Source organism: Rattus norvegicus, chromosome 7 (assembly GCF_021556685.1).
Source record: "Rattus norvegicus strain SHRSP/BbbUtx chromosome 7, alternate assembly SHRSP_T2T, whole genome shotgun sequence".
In the NCBI taxonomy this organism is placed as follows: domain Eukaryota; kingdom Metazoa; phylum Chordata; class Mammalia; order Rodentia; family Muridae; genus Rattus; species Rattus norvegicus.
The window spans coordinates 11,739,414-11,756,261 of NC_141540.1; the positions used below are offsets into that span (position 1 = coordinate 11,739,414).

Sequence of the window (16,848 nt, forward strand, 5' to 3'; positions counted from 1 at the left end):
CCAGCTGCTGTCCTTTTAGCACGGAAACGGTGAAAACAGTACATAATAATAAGAAAGAGTAGGGTGGCTCCGAGAACAAATACCATAGCCTCAACAAATCCTTCCCAAGGCGGCGACAACCCCAGACCAAAATCCAAGAAAGGCATGCCTCTCTGAATGTATTTTTTTTTTTACCTGCAGTTCTGAATCCTCCTTGTCACCAAGGGGTCTCCGGAGGTGCTGATGAGGTCTTTTTCCCGGGTTTCTGGCACCAAATGTCCCACGCTACGTCTCACCAGCAAGAATGACGCAGGACACAGAGGATCCTTCTGCAAAAAATAGCTTTAATGCATCTTGAGAGCGAGAGCACAAGCTTACAATACAGAGACCCCGAGTGAGGGAAAGACAATCCCTTATATAGGAAACTATCCTCGCCTAGAACGTGTCACTCTCTGGCTGGTCGCTGCCAGATGTGCCAGATGACGTACCACAGCATACGTGTCCCCCTGAGTGAGGAATTTACCAGGCGCTTGCGTATTGCCCTTTTATTAGGTGCATCCTGCCGGATATCGGCGCCATCTTACAATGGAGAATGTGAGGACGGCCCTCCACAAGGTGTGAATACAGGTGCTCAGTAGTACATAAAATATTAGAGTTTGACAGTGGTGGACCACACTTTACTGCCAGAAGTTGGGAAGCAGAGGCAAGTGAATCAGCCTCATCTATAAAGTGAGTTCCAGGACACCAGGGCTACAAAGAGAAACCCTGTCCTCCGTAGCCATGAGATAGATAGAGAGAGAGAGAGAGAGAGAGAGAGAGAGAGAGAGAGAGAGAGAGAGAGTTTGTAAATAAACATTGACACACAGAAGAAAAATAAAATCTGACCAATTGAAAACATAGGAAAGGCGCAGAAGTTCTAAGAAATCTTGCCTAGCTTAGTAGGTGAGAGGGGATTCTTCTCTGCCCAGGACATGTTATGTTAGTCATTGTTCTTGCAGCTTCTCTTGCTTTTTGTTTTCCATTGTTTTAATTTTACCTTAAGGTTATTATATGATTATGCTCCTAGAATAATGACTCTGAGACTAATCATTTATTAATAAATGACTGAGCCATAAGCTTTGGTTTGTTACCTCCATGTATCTCATTTCCTCAGAGTCTGGGCAAATCTCCCATGCCTGACTCTGTCTCAGAATCAATTACCACTCCCCTCTCTCTTGTTCTCTGTCTCTGTCTCTCTGTCTCTGTCTCTCTGTCTCTGTCTCTCTGTCTCTGTCTGTCTCTGTCTCTGTCTCTGTCTCTCTCTGTCTCTCTGTCTCTCTCTGTCTTTGTCTCTGTCTCTGTCTCTGTCTCTGTCTCTCTCTCTCTCTCTCTCTCTCTCTCTCTCTCTCTCTCTTGCTCTTTCTCATTCTGGCTATCTGCTCAGTCTCCTACATTCTATTCCTCCTTCCCTCCATTGGCATTAGGTTTTTTATTGACAGGCGATGCCTCCACACAATGCATAAAAAATTCTCTCTACAGGTATCATCTTTGTTAATCTCACAGCAAAGTACCTTATCCTTTGGCTCCTACTGTCTTTCTATCCACTCTTTTACAAAGGACTCTGAGCCTTAGGTGTGGAAGAGTATTGACCATGTCTTCACTGGGGGCTCCGTCCTGGTTTTTGTACAATAATTTTATATCTTCTATAAGGACTGCAATGTTTTCACTTTTAAAGTTCTCTACCTTTATCATCTGCATTGAAATATAATTGATATATTAAAAATTGCACATAGTTAAGAAAGCCATATTATCTTTTGCATGTACCATACATTCAACCATTAGCATAGTTAAGGTAATGAACAACTACCATTAAAAAGTTTCTTCTCTCCATTTAGTTTTTTATGTGCTTTTAAAAAATGTTTAGTTAGTAAACTGCAATAAATCCACTCTCCTCACACAAGTAAATGCACAACATAGTGGTGTCAACTATAAGCAAAGGTTTATACAGTATCTCCCTATAAGTTATGCACCTGTCATAAAGGAAAATATAAATTTTCAAAATCAGCTCCACATTCCAAGTCTTCATCCATACCCAATGACATCATTCTACTCTCCAAGTTTGAATACTGTCATTATTGTATGGTGGTGGAAATGCAGAGTATCATTGAGTTTGTATAGTGTCTTCCAAGTTCATCTATGGCATGTTGTATGGGAATATTTCCTTATTGTTTTATGCTGAATAATATCCAAGCCTATATATGTGACACATTTTTATCCACTAACTTCTCAAAGAACATTAAATTTGTTTGACCATTTTGATTCTTGTGAAAGATGATGTAATGTGCATACAGGTATGTCTTGAGTCTTGTGAATTTTGAATACATAACATTATTGTATGGTGATATGATTAGTGCATCACTGATACCTCTGTCTTTTAAATGATTTTCAGAGTAATTTACTAATTCACATGTATATTTGAAAGAGTATGTGTCATACTCCACAGGACACTGGTACTGGGTCTGCAAACAACTAGAGTCAGTTCTGTCCTTCCATACTGTAGGATCCGGTTATCAGGCTTGGTGTCAAATACCCTTACCTGCTTGATCGACCCTGACAACCTTAGTTAGCTCTGATTTTATGTTTTCTGAGGAACAGTCAGAATATTTTTTGTAAGATATGTATCATTTTAAAATTCCCAATGGCGCATACACAATTTTCAGTTTCTCCTCTGATACCCAACACCTTTCTATGTGGGAAATAAGACAGTCTCACAGCTTTTTGCTTTTTCTTGATAAAAACATTTTCAGGCTATGTGCTCCAGGCATATGGTATCTGATTCAGACTCCTGAATGCTAGGATTGCAGATGTACCCCACTGCCCTTGATTCCACATTACCTGGAAAATATGTATTCAGCTCCTTTTTCAGGTTTTAAAAATGCTTCCTTTTTTATTTTTCAAGTTAGTATACAAGCCTTCACAGTGAAACTTAAATATACAGAATTAAAAATGAAAATAAATCCTAAAAAATGACTTATTTAGAAATTAATTCATTTATGAGTTTTTAATTTTGTTAAGCACCAGAATGTTTTAACCACTGTGTCTTTCTAGTATAGTTTAAAATCAGGATGCTTGGTGTCTTTGGATTTGTACTCTTTGGGCCATCCATGATAACTGAAGTTCCTATTTCAGCGAAAACTTCTGTAAGAATTTTCATAGGATTTTGAACTGAATGCAATCATTATTAAAATAATGTCTTCCAGTCATTAATAAGAATAATATTTACTTGTATCTTTTTATTCTTCAGTGTATACAGTTTTCAATAGATGAAAACATCTCAGTTACATTTATTTTAAAGCATTTTATCTTCTTTTCATGCTACTAGGAACATGATTTCTTTTTAGTTTTGTGTTTATGGTTGTTTATGTTTATTTTATTGTCTAGCCAATGGGAACAATGATAGGTTTGGTTTTAATTACTTAATTTATTTACTTTACTTCCTGACCTCAGTTTCCCCTCCCTCCTCAATTCCAAGTCCTTCCTCACCCTCTTGAATTCCCCCTAATCCACTCCTCTTCCCTTTCTCTTCAGAAAAGGAGAACCCCACCTATAAATATCAACCCTCCTTGGCCTATCAAGCACTAGGAGCATTATGACTAGGAGCATCTTCTCTTATTGAAGCTAAAAGAGTAAAGTTAAGTGAAGCTAAAAGAGTTTCCAAGTAAGGAAAAATGCCTCAAAGGCAAGCAACAGAGTCAGAGACAACACCTCTTCCTGCTGTTAGGAGTCTCATGTGAAGGCGAAACTGTACAACTGTTACTTATAGTCAAAGGACATAGATTAGTCCCATGCTTGCTACCTGGTTGTTGGTTCAGTCTCTTTGGGCCTCTATGCATCTGAATCTTTTGGCTTTCTGTGGTATCCTTTACCCTTCTGGTTCTTATAATTCTTCCTTCTCTTCTTCCACGGACCTCTTAAGCTCTGCCTAATATTTATCTGTGGGTCTCTACCATTTGTTTTCATCTGTCACTGGGCAACACCTCTCTGATAATGGTTATGCGAGGCTCCCGCCTGCAAGTGTAGCAGAATATCATTGAAGTGTCAGACGTAGGCTCCCTCTCATGGCATGAGTCTCAAGCTAGACCAGCCATTTGTTGTCATTTCCTCAATTTCTGTTCCAACTTTACTCATGTGCATCTAGGCAGAACAAATTGTAGGGTGAAGAGTTTGTGGCTGGGTGGGTGTCCAAATGCCTCCATTGGAAATCTTTAATTATTATAGGAAATGGCCCAAAAGGTAACTTAAAAGGAGCACCAATGAATTATAGTTGAATTTCACTGAGTAAGAGAGATAGAATATATTTTTGGAGGGTGGTGGAAGGAGACTGGATGGGGGAAGAGTAGGAATAGGAATAGGAGGAATTTGATGGGTGGGAAGGAAGGTAGTGAGTACTGAGAGATTCAACTGTAATAAGGGTGTCTCTGGAATGATATAAGAACTTAGGGCAATGGAAACTACTAAAAATTTGTGCGGGTGTCCTGAGCTAAGACTCTTAGCAATTGGACATACAGAGCTTGAGCCATCCATTTCTCTCCTTGCCCCCTCCCTCTGCTTCTATAAGAGTGCTCCCCCACCCACAAACCCATCTACTCCCTCCCGCCTCCCTGCCCTGGCATTCCCCTGTATTGGGCAAGCCTTCACAAGACCAAGGGCTTCTCCTCCCAGAAATGCCCCAATAAGGCCATCCTCTGCTACATATGCAGCTGGAGCCATGGGTCACTCCATGTATACTATTTGGCTGGTGGTTTAGTCCCTGGAAGCTCTGGAGGGTCTGGTAAGTTGATGTTGTTCTTCCTATGGGGTTGCAAACCTCCACTGGAGACCCTGTTCTCAGTCTAATGGTTGGCTGCAAACATCAGCCTCTGTATTTGTCAGGCTTGGCAGAGCTTCTCAATAGACAGCTACATCACGCTCCGGTCAGCATGCACTTCTTGGTATCAGCAATAGTGTCAGGGTTTGGTGACTGTATTTGTGATGGATCCCCAGGTGGGGCTATCTCCGGATGGTCTTTCCATCAGTTTCTGTAGCACACTTTGTCTCTGTACTTCCTCTAGTGAGTATTGTGTTCCCCATTCTAAGATGGATTGAAGCATCCAAACTTTGTTCTTCCTTCTTTTAAGCTTCATGTTGTCTGTGAATTGTAACTTGTCCATTCTGAGCTCTTGGGCTAATATCCCCTTATCAGTGAGGGCATATCATGTGTACTCTTTCGTAATTTTGTGATTGGGTTACCTCAAACTGGTTATTTTTTTTTATTAACTTGAGTATTTCTTATATACATTTCGAGTGTTATTCCCTTTCCCGGTTTCCGGGCAAACATCCCCCTCCCCCCTCCCCTTTTTATGGGTGTTCCCCTCCCCATCCTCCCCCCTTGTTGCTCTCCCCCCAACAATCTAGTTCACTGGGGGTTCAGTCTTAGCAGGACCCAGGGCTTCCCCTTCCTCTGGTGATCTTACTAGGATATTCATTGCTACCTATGAGGTCAGAGTCCAGCGTCAGTCCATGTATAGTCTTTAGGTAGTGGCTTAGTCCCTGGAAGCTCTAGTTGCTTGGCATTGTTGTACATATGGGGTCTCGAGCCCCTTCAAGCTCTTCCAGTTCTTTCTCTGATTTCTTCAACAGGGGTCCTATTCTCAATTCAGTGGTTTGTTGCTGGCATACGCCTCTGTGTTTGCTGTATTCTGGCTGTGTCTCTCGGGAGATATCTACATCCGGCTCCTGTCAGCCTGCACTTCTTTGCTTCATCCACCTTGTCTAATTGGATGGCTGGATATGCATGGGCCACATGTGGGGCAGGCTCTGAATGGGTGTTCCTTCTGTGTCTGTTTTAATCTTTGCCTCTCTATTCCCTGCCAAGGGTATTCTTGTTCCCCTTTTAAAGAAGGAGTGAAGCATTCACATTTTGATCATCCGTCTTGAGTTTCATTTGTTCTAGGCGTCTAGGGTAATTCAAGCATTTGGGCTAATAGCCACTTATCAATGAATGCATACCATGTGTGTTTTTCTGTGATTGGGTTACCTCACTCAGGATGATATTTTCCAGTTCCGACCATTTGCCTACGAATTTCATAAAGTCATTGGTTTTGATAGCTGAGTAATATTCCATTGTGTAGATGTACCACATTTTCTGTATCCATTCCTCTGTTGAAGGGCATCTGGGTTCTTTACAGCTTCTGGCTATTATAAATAAGGCTGCGATGAGCATAGTGGAGCACGTGACTTTTTTATATGTTGGGGCATCTTTTGGGTATATGCCCAAGAGAGGTATAGCTGGATCCTCAGGCAGTTCAATGTCCAATTTTCTGAGGAACCTCCAGACTGATTTCCAGAATGGTTGTACCAGTCTGCAATCCAACCAACAATGGAGGAGTGTTCCTCTTTCTCCGCATCCTCGCCAGCATCTGCTGTCACCTGAGTTTTTGATCTTAGCCATTCTCACTGGTGTGAGGTGAAATCTCAGGGTTGTTTTGATTTGCATTTCCCTTATGACTAAAGATGTTGAACATTTCTTTAGGTGTTTCTCAGCCATTCGGCATTCCTCAGCTGTGAATTCTTTGTTTAGCTCTGCACCCCATTTTTTAATAGGGTTATTTGTCTCCCTGCGGTCTAACTTCTTGAGTTCTTTGTATATTTTGGATATAAGGCCTCTATCTGTTGTAGGATTGGTAAATATCTTTTCCCAATCTGTTGGTTGCCGTTTTGTCCTAACCACAGTGTCCTTTGCCTTACAGAAGCTTTGCAGTTTCATGAGATCCCATTTGTCGATTCTTGATCTTAGAGCATAAGCCATTGGTGTTTTGTTCAGGAAATTTTTTCCAGTGTCCATGTGTTCCAGATGCTTCCCTAGTTTTTCTTCTATTAGTTTGAGTGTACCTGGTTTGATGTGGAGGTCCTTGATCCACTTGGACTTAAGATTTGTACAGGGTGATAAGCATGGATTGATCTGCATTCTTCTGCATGTTGACCTCCAGTTGAACCAGCACCATTTGCTGAAAAGGCTGTCTTTTTTCCATTTGATGGTTTTGGCTCCTTTGTCAAAAATCAAGTGCCCATAGGTATGTGGGTTCATTTCTGGGTCTTCAATTCTGTTCCATTGGTCTATCTGTCTGTCTCTGTAAAACTGTCTATTTTTTAGTTACATGCATTTGCCTAAGAATTTCAAGAAGTCATTGTTTCTAAAGCTGTGTAGTACTCCATTGTATAACTGTACCACATTTTCTGTATCCATTCCTCTGCTGAAAGACATCTCGGTTCTTTCCAGCTTCTGGCTATTATATATAAGTCTACTATGAACACAGTGGAGCATGTGTCTTTGTTGTATGTTGGAGCATCTTTTGGGTATATGCCCAGGAGTAGTATAGCTGAATCCTCAGGCAATACTATGTCCAATTTTCTGGGGAACCTCCAAACTGATTTCTAGAGTGGTTGTATTAGGTTTCAATCCCATGAAAAATGGAGGAGTGTTCCTCATTCTCCATATCATTGCCAGCACCTACTGTCACCTGAGTTTTTGGTCTTAGCCATTCTGACTGATATGAAGTGGAATCTCAGGGTCATTTTGCTTTGCATTTCCCAGATGACTAAGGATGTTTAATATTTCTTTAGGTGCTTCACAGCCATTCGATATTCTTTAGTCAACAATTCAGTTTTGAGCTCTGTCCCCCATTTTTAATTGGATGTTTCTTTATTTACATTTCAAATATTATTCCCTTTCCTAGTTTCCTGTGCATAAGCCTCCTAATCCCTCCCCTTCCCCATAAGGGTGTTCCCCCATCCACTCCCTTACCACCCCGCCAGACATTCCCCTACACTGGGGATACAACATCGGCAGAACCAAGGGCTTCCCCTTCCACTAGTGCCCAACAAGGCTATTCTCTGCTACATATGCAGTTGTAGCCCTGGGTCAGTCCATGTATCATCTTTGTGTCCCCCATTTCTAATAGGGTTATTTGAGTCTCCGGAGTATAACCTCCTGAGTTCTTTGTATATATTGGATGTATGGAATCCCCATCAAAATTCCTACTCATTTCATCATACCATTAGAAAGAGCAATTCTAAAATTTATTTGGAATAACAATAATCCCAGGATAGCAAAATATATCCTCGACTGGGAAAATTACCATCCGTTACCTCAAGCTATATTACAGAGCAATAGTGATAAAAAAAACTGTACTGTATTGGTACAGAGACAGACAGGTAGGTCATTGGAATACAATTGAAGATCCAGAAATGAACCCACACACCTATGGTCACTTTTGACAAAGGAGCTTAAACCATCTAGTGAAAAAAAGACAGCATTTTCAACAAAGAGTGCTGGTTCAACTGGCAGTCAGCATGTAGAAGAATGCAAATCGATCCATTTATTTTCTGGTTTCTTTTTCTTTTTAAGCTTAAACCTTCATTTTTTTTCTTTTATTGGATATTTTTTATTTACATTTCAAAGCTATTTCTTTTCCTGGTTTCCAGGACATAAGCTCCCTCTCCCATTCCCCTCCCCTTCTTCTTCCATCCACTTCCTTCCCCTCCCCTCGAAATTCCCCTACCCTAGGTGGTTTCAGCCTTGGCATGACCAAGGGCTTCTCCTTCCATTGGTGCCTAACAAGGCCATCCTTTGCTACATATGCAGCTGGAGCCCTGGATCAGTCCATGTCTTTGGGTAGTGGTTCTGTCCCTGGGAGCTCTTGTTGGTTGACATTGTTGTTCTTATGAATTTGCAAGCCCCTTCAGCTCTTTCAATCCCTTCTCTAATTCCTCCAATGGGAATCCCATTCTCAATTCAATAGTTTGCTGCTAGGATTCGCCTCTGTATTTGACATGCTCTGGCTGTGCCTCTCAGAAAATATCTATATCTGGCTCCTGTCAGTATGCAATCTTGTCTAGTTTTGGTAGATAGATAGATAGATAGATAGATAGATAGATAGATAGATAGATAGATAGATAGATGGATGGATTGATCCATTCTTATCTCCTTGTACAAAATTCAAGTCCAAATGGATCAAGGACTTCCACATAAATCCAGATATACTAAAAGTAATAGAAGAGAAAGTGAGGACATGCCAGAAACATGTGGGCACAGGGGAAATTTTCCTGAAAAGACCAACAATGGCTTATTCTCTAAAACCAACAATAAACAAAGAGGACCTCATAAAATTGCAAAGCTTCTGTAAGGTAAAGGACCCTGTCGATAGGATAAAACAGCAACCATTCTATTGGGAAAAGATCTTTATCAACCCTCCACTGTTTCCTCAGTTGTGCTTTTAAGTAGCTTCTCTTACATGTCTGTTCTCATGAGAGTTGGACATTTCTTGTCTCTGACTCATTCTGTCAAATCTTTGACATGTTTGTCCCTCAATTAGACATCACTTTCGAACATGGCTGTTTTGTTCTACTAAGTTTATCTATATTGGTTTAGATTAAATTTGTTTTCTAATGGCATGTCTGTATTCTGGCCACGGAGGCTAATGGTATGAAATTCAAGCCAGATCACACAGACTAACAAGTTCTTTGAATGGGATCCCTTGCCAGAGTAGCCATGCTGCTGGATTAAAATTCCTGTACACATACCTAAAAGAATAAAATATTATGAAGATAAAATCACTTCCATTGCAAAAAGATATCAAATACATATAATTATTTAGAATTTTATTTATTATTGTTAGTACAGAATGTTGGTTGCAACAGTGCGGAAGGCAGGGGAAGGCTGCAGATGGATTTGTGGAGTCAATTCTTTCCTTCCAGCTTTAAATGTGATTCTGATACCAAACGCAGGTAATCATGTTTCAAAACAAAGCATTTTTGCCTAGTGAGCCATATAACTAGCCCAAATTCTAACAAAGTTGTGTTGGTAAAGATTAGACTTTTGCTTGTCTCAAGAGCCATGTTTAATAATATTTCATCCCTAGCCATCATACTCTAACAATAACAAATAAATAAAACATAATGAAATAAGTCACATAAAATATTTAAATAGCTATGGTCTTCACTTATTTGAAGACACATTTTCAGCACAACTGCAACAAAAAGCTGAATGGCTTCATATAAAAAATGAATGCTATTGTTTTTCTTAGTCTTGTTAAGATTGCTATATTCAAATCATTCATTAATAGATGAATTCATTGCAGTCTTTTCTAAACAATATATCAAAATATCTCCCACAGTGTGTAGCATCACCTTATGGGGAAAAGACAATATTTTAAATATCTAAGCATATCTCAAAATCTGTCTCTGTGATAGGAAGCATCTCAACTAAAAATAATAAAATAACTGACCTCAACCCTACACATACACACACACACACCAGTGTTCACTGTGGTAGTTACAAAGGTAAATCAAACCATAGGGAAAGCAAAGGTTTGATCCCTCATCTGGAGATTAAGCAAAGAAACATCTTTAAACTCTGACATGACTTTAATAAGGGTAATAGGGATCCTGTGATCACATTTCCATACATCTCAGGGAAAACTTAATACAAAGATCTACCTAGGGCTTCACTTTTCTATACATGTCCAGAAACACGGCACTTTTGCAAAGTCACTTTTCTTTTGCCTTTTGTAATTATTAGACTTCTTACTTCTTCCCCTATTCTTTTAGTTGTCTATTCTTTCTTTTATTCCTTATTTATGTTCATGATTAGTTCACTTTACATTAGATTGAGGACAGATGATTACCCATTCCTTCAGAACCAAATATCTGGAAGAGTCTACATGGTTTACCAAATGTTTTTATTAAACCATGGCAAAAGTTAACCATGTTTTAAAAGGTTGTAGTATCTGTCTAAGCTCTCAGTGTAATAGCACATAGCATGTTTTAAAAATAAAAGGTTATTTGTTTTACAGATTGAATTAATCATTTATGATGTTGATAAGGTCCAGTGAATTGTTTGCTCTATTATTATGTGATATCTTCTTTTCTGATAAAGTAGTCTTGCCTCTATTTCAAAGTGCATATATACATATATGAACACACACTGACACATACAGAAAAGCACACACATACATGTAGAAGACACATATAGACACACACATAGACATGTACAGATAGATACTGACACACAGACCCACACAGATACATACAGACAGCCACAAACATGAGAGACACAGTCACAAATAGCCACACAGACACTCACATACATAGACATATATGCAAGTATCAGCACACAGACGAAAACACATATAGACAGGCATATACACAAACTACACACACAGAGGCATACACATGAATACACAGACAAACATACACATATAATGCACAACAACAGACCCAGAGATATATACATGCACAAACACACACAAACCTAAACACACACAATGCACATGACACATACATGAGCAATACTACAAACACATGCACAAACATACACAAATATGTACATATACTATTATTGTTTCTGTATTTCTTCCTAGTTTATAGATTGAATATTTCTCATCTAAAACCAAAGTATTGCAATTTTCTGTATTTATTCAATTTATCCACTGCTAATAACTCATAAGACCATGTTATAGTCTGTAGCAATGACTTTCAGATAAATAAGTAACAAACTTTTATCATGTGTCAATGCATAAACATCTGACATTCTAATCTTCATCAGGAAGACACAGATAAAATTTAGAAAGAGGGGAATTTAGTCACATCATAACAAAGCAATAAATATTCTTCAAACAAATCTCTTCTCCTATGTAATATGTCTTAAAATACAAGTGAATTCATCACTTTGATACATATGCAAATATATCTGTCTACCAAAATCAAGGCACTAGCCTGAGACTTTCTACTCTCCTGCTTACTAAGTCTCCCTCAAGTATATCACTTGATCACAATCATTTGAATCATTTTCTCAAATAACAAACTTGAAACTTATCTTTCTAATATCACTGTTTTGCATGGATTATTTATTCAAATCTTTAACTCTCATTATACTTCTCAAAATAATATTTTTGTATTTTTATACTATCCAAATCTTCTGATTTGGGTTCTTTAGATTTTATTATATTATTGAATCATAAATGTTCTTGTTACAGCTATTAAACATTGGTTTAACCCAACTTAGCATTAGCCTAGGCAGCCAGGGCAATCTGTAGTCTCTCCTCTTGTCTTGGACATCACAGCTATTTTCATATCAGTATGGAAAACTGTTTCTAGAGCTATCCCATATAACACTGAGACAAGGTAAGGCAAGAACATTTACTAGTCTGAAACATTATCCTCTATGCCACAAGCCTGCATATGCCCTGAAACTGTAGGCCTTTGTGGTTGTGAGATTCATGAGATTCACTTGCAATCCAGGTTAGCAGTTGGCGATCAAAGAACTGCAATCAGCATTAGTATCAAACCTAAAAACTCCAATATACAGTCAACATTCTATGTACAAAATAATATTTTATTATCTATATAATTTAAACTTTATCAATGCAAGGAGAAACTATTACATAAATGAACTATGTGTTTTGATTAACAGAAATTGTGCTTTCTTAACTTGTTCAAAATATCACTTTATGAATTAATCCATGAAGGTATTTTTAAGAAATAAACCTGTATAATTACAAAATTATAATTATCAAAGGCCTTTAAAGAATGTAACTGTATGTTTCTTTAAGTAACAGTTTTTTAATTATTTGTGCCTATTATATTTATGTCTATATGTTTATATATCAAAGCTAATTTAGATTATGTATTTCAACAATAGAAAGACATTTTGATCTTGTGTAAAAGAAAATTAAAATAAAAATGCACATGATGGATTAGTTTCTATTTCTAGGCTTTTTTTTTTTTGGAGCTGAGGACCAAACCCAGGGCCTTGCATTGGATAGGCAAGCGCGTTACCACTGAGCTAAATCCCCAACCACAACAGATTAGTTTCTAATACTGGGCAAGTTGAAATTACACAAATAACTAATTGTAGATATTCATTATTAAAATTTCTTTTCTGCTTTAGGCAAATCATGTAAGTTTTATTACCTTTGTGAAGCAGAAAATATTTTTCTACACATGGCTCCAAAGGCTTGTTTTACTTGTTTATTCCTCAGTGTATAAATGAATGGGTTCAACAAAGGGGCAACTGAAGTGTTGAGCACAGCTATTCCTTTGCTCAAAGTCACTCTTTCATTTGCTGAAGGTTTTATATAGATAAATATGCAACTCCCATAAGTGAGGGAAACAACAATCATGTGAGAAGAACAAGTGGAAAAGGCCTTTTTCTTTTGCTGAACAGAAGGGAATTTTGTAATTGTCTTGACAATGTGAGCATAAGAAAGGATGACTATTACTAATGTGACAATGAGTGTCATGAGAGCTAGGATGAAAGCAGTCACTTCTAGTAAATTTGTGTCTGAGCAGGACAGTTGTAGGACAGGAGAAACATCACAAAGGAAGTGGTCAATGACATCTGAAGCACAGAAATCTAAATCAAGGCCAATAATCAGTGGGGGGAAAATAACCAGGAATCCAGTTACCCAAGAACCTAGGACAAGCTGATGACAAACTTTACTGCTCATGATAGATGCATAGTGCAAGGGTTTGCAAATGGCAATATAGCGGTCATAGGACATGGTAGCCAAAAAGAAAAACTCTGTGCCTCCCAAGAATATGTAAAAGAATAATTGACAAATACAGCCATTATAGGAAATTGTCTTTTCCTGGGTTACAGTGGTGATTAAAAATCTGGGGATGCAGGTTGTTGTAAATAAAATTTCCAAGAAAGAGAAATTACGGAGGAAAAAATACATTGGTGTCTTGAGAAGGGGATCTAGCAGAGTGAGGGCAATAATAGTTAAGTTCCCTATCATACTCAGAAAGTAATTTAGTAAAAGAAATACAAAAATCACAATCTGTAACTGAGGATTATCTGTCAGTCCAAGAAGAATAAATTCTATCTGTCTTGTATGGTTCTTCATTTCTCTTTGTCAAGTTCTAAGAACAAAAAGATTATATATATATATATATATATATATATATATATATATATATATATATATATATATCCACATTAGTATATGTATATCCAGTAAACAAAAAACTTACAAGATCCATATTCTTTAGCATAGCCCTTTCAAATACATTATCCATGGATATTAGAGATATGGTTGTGACTATATAACAATAATATAGTTCTCCGGTCTGAATTCAAAGGTAATAGAGAATTCAACTCACCATTGGAAACTGATGTGAGCAACTTGTAAGAGCTTAGGAATTTTTACTTTCTTTTTTTTTCTTTTTTTTATTAACTTGAGAACTTTCTATTTAAAATTTGACTTAATTGAAACCAAGTATAAATCTGTAAATTATTAAATATCTTTGCATTTGGAATAAAAATTCCATTAATATTATTAGTCTTTTAACCTAAGGGTAATTATGTCAGTATAATAAATTGAAATCTTTAGTTTTATTAGTAACATTTAATTTTCATCCTGAAGTATATGTCTTGTTACCTCTTATAGCTTTTCTGTGACGTACAGACAACTTTGTAGAGTAATACAATCAAGAAATTAAGTTTAAATGCAAAATAAATAATAAGTAAATATAAAACAATTGAGAGAGATTATTAAATATTTACGAAAATAAAACTTGAATGTCAGCATCAGATATCGGTTATATACTATGACATTTAGTAAACGCTAAAATACAATCGCATTATTTAAAGCTAAATAATTCTTTTTTTTTCTTCTTTTTTCTTTTTTTTGGAGCTGGGGACTGAACCCAGGGCCTTGGGCTTGCTAGGCAAGCGCTCTACCACTGAGCTAAATCCCCAACCCCTAAATATTTTTTTAAATACTTTTAGAAATGATCTTACTTAAGTAATATAGTGTAAAAACATGAATAAATGTGCAATTTATGAAGAGTGCTTAATATTATCTCACAAGTGGAATTCCAGGGGACTTTTTAGAAACTGTATATTTTGTTAACGTCTAAAACTTTCATGTGCTTAAGACATCCACAAATCTGATATCCTACAAAATTGATAACACTTAAAAGTAAAACATTCTCCCAGTAGATTTAATCTATAGTTTGATTACATAATTAGTATAAGTCTTGTCAACATTATATATATCAAAGAAAAAGATCAAATCTTGTGTTGTTAGCTCACATATTTTTATACTAGAATGAAATATCTGTAAGATAACTGACTGATATATCTAGTCATGGTTTCAGATAAAAATATCTTGATTAAATTTTCATTATTATTTTCTAAAATTACTAAATTTTTTTCAAGTAAACTTGAGGATAATAAAAATTAGGGGAATTCAAAATATTCTACATTGACTTTTTGAAATTAAAATGTTTAGTTAAGTTATATTACAACTCTTTTATTACATTTTATCATTCAAAATCATTTTCTGTTTTAGGAAGTTTTATTATTGCTTTGTGAATACAAAAGTTTTTCTTAAATTTAAATTTTTTAATATTGTTTCCAACTTTTTTATCCCTCTCTAATTTACTTTAAAACTCATGGTAACCATTTCTTTTATTAGTTTTGAAAACTGCCAAGTAGTGGAGATGCAATCTGTATCCTATAAACATTGAGGCTTATGAATCTGACCTATCAATAATGACCAGACCTGAAATAAACTCCTAAAAAGGAAATAGTGGGTTTCATGTCTTAGCAGCAACCAACAGTTCTGTAATTGGGCCTACAGTCTACTCAACAAGAAGGAAAGTATGCCTGGTACTGGAAACCTAGTCAGTTACCCAGGAGGTCCTGGATCTTAGAGGAGAATCTACTACAGCTAACATTCATAATTATTAACTGCATGTAAATGTTATCATTATATACACAGATAAGTAGAGCTTTCATCACAGAAGCTTCTATTTGCAGTGGATTGAGGCCATCACAGAAAACCACAACTGGTCACAATTGAGTACAACTGACCTAGCAATGTCCAGCCCCCAATGACTACACAGACAAGACAACCCTTATAGGTAAGGCTCAGGGGATTTCCCAAAATAGGGAAAAAAAATCACAAGATCCAGAGAGCAGGAATCTTACTTGTGTCTTGAAGAAATTACAGGGAATCTACATCCAAAATAGAGTTTCAAAGAAAGATTTAATTCATTACCTCATTCCTGGATCTTGTTTTCATTTGGTACTTTTCTTTTTCCTAATATATCCATTTTCTTTCTCAGGCAAAAAACTTAGCCTGTCTGTAATCAAATGTGGATATCCCACTATTTTCAAACATAAGAAAAAGATATTTGTTTTTCAACAACTGAATTTGGCAATTATAAATTTTCAAAAAGTTATGCTTGCTCAAAATACATTGATCACAATCAATATTTTCAAAGGACCTTTTTTTAAATAATGTACTAAAACATGTATATTTGATGCTCTTGGGAAAAGTAACTTCTAACTTTTCATGTTTGAATGACTTCTAACATGACTAGCTTTTCACTAATTAGCCAACAGGAGGATTACAATTTTCTCTACAATTTTCCAGTGTGGCTTCAGGTTCAAAACCTAGAAATTCAAATATAAGTACCTGAATCAGACTTTATAACTTTTATTTTATAAATATATCGTTGATTAGAAGTTATAAATATTTTATACAATGAAGAAAAGCAAAGTTTATGATTTAGTCATTTATATTAAGTTTCATTATATATTTTTTTAATTTTTTAAATAGTATGTTGTATTCTATGGAAATCGCATGGATTTATGCAATCTACATTGATCACACTTATTCACCACTACCTCCTTCTATGTCACCTTAGTGTCCCTCAACTTCTCCCTCCTGAACTTGATGTTTTATTTTATTTTTGTTATAAATAAATTATTCTTAAATGTTTTAAAGAAAATTATTGTCATTATATTACTTACCATTAATCGAACATATTATCATCACT

The 16,848-nt window shown here is 36.6% G+C and overlaps 2 protein-coding genes across 8 annotated transcripts in view; both read right to left on the reverse strand.

Moving 5' to 3' along the window:
• LOC148004435 (endogenous retrovirus group K member 6 Env polyprotein-like) overlaps window positions 1-16,848 on the reverse strand; it is a 48,495-nt gene that overhangs the window by 7,566 nt on the left and 24,081 nt on the right. For all 7 annotated transcript variants that reach the window (XM_087559577.1, XM_087559579.1, XM_087559573.1 and 4 more), the window contains one exon: window positions 175-308. The gene's annotated coding sequence lies outside the window, so the exon portion shown is untranslated. The remainder of the gene's footprint in view (window positions 1-174; window positions 309-16,848) is intronic.
• Olr1057 (olfactory receptor 1057) lies at window positions 12,966-13,904 on the reverse strand. Its single transcript, NM_001000072.1, is given in 1 exon segment — window positions 12,966-13,904. A coding segment is annotated over 1 exon segment (939 nt).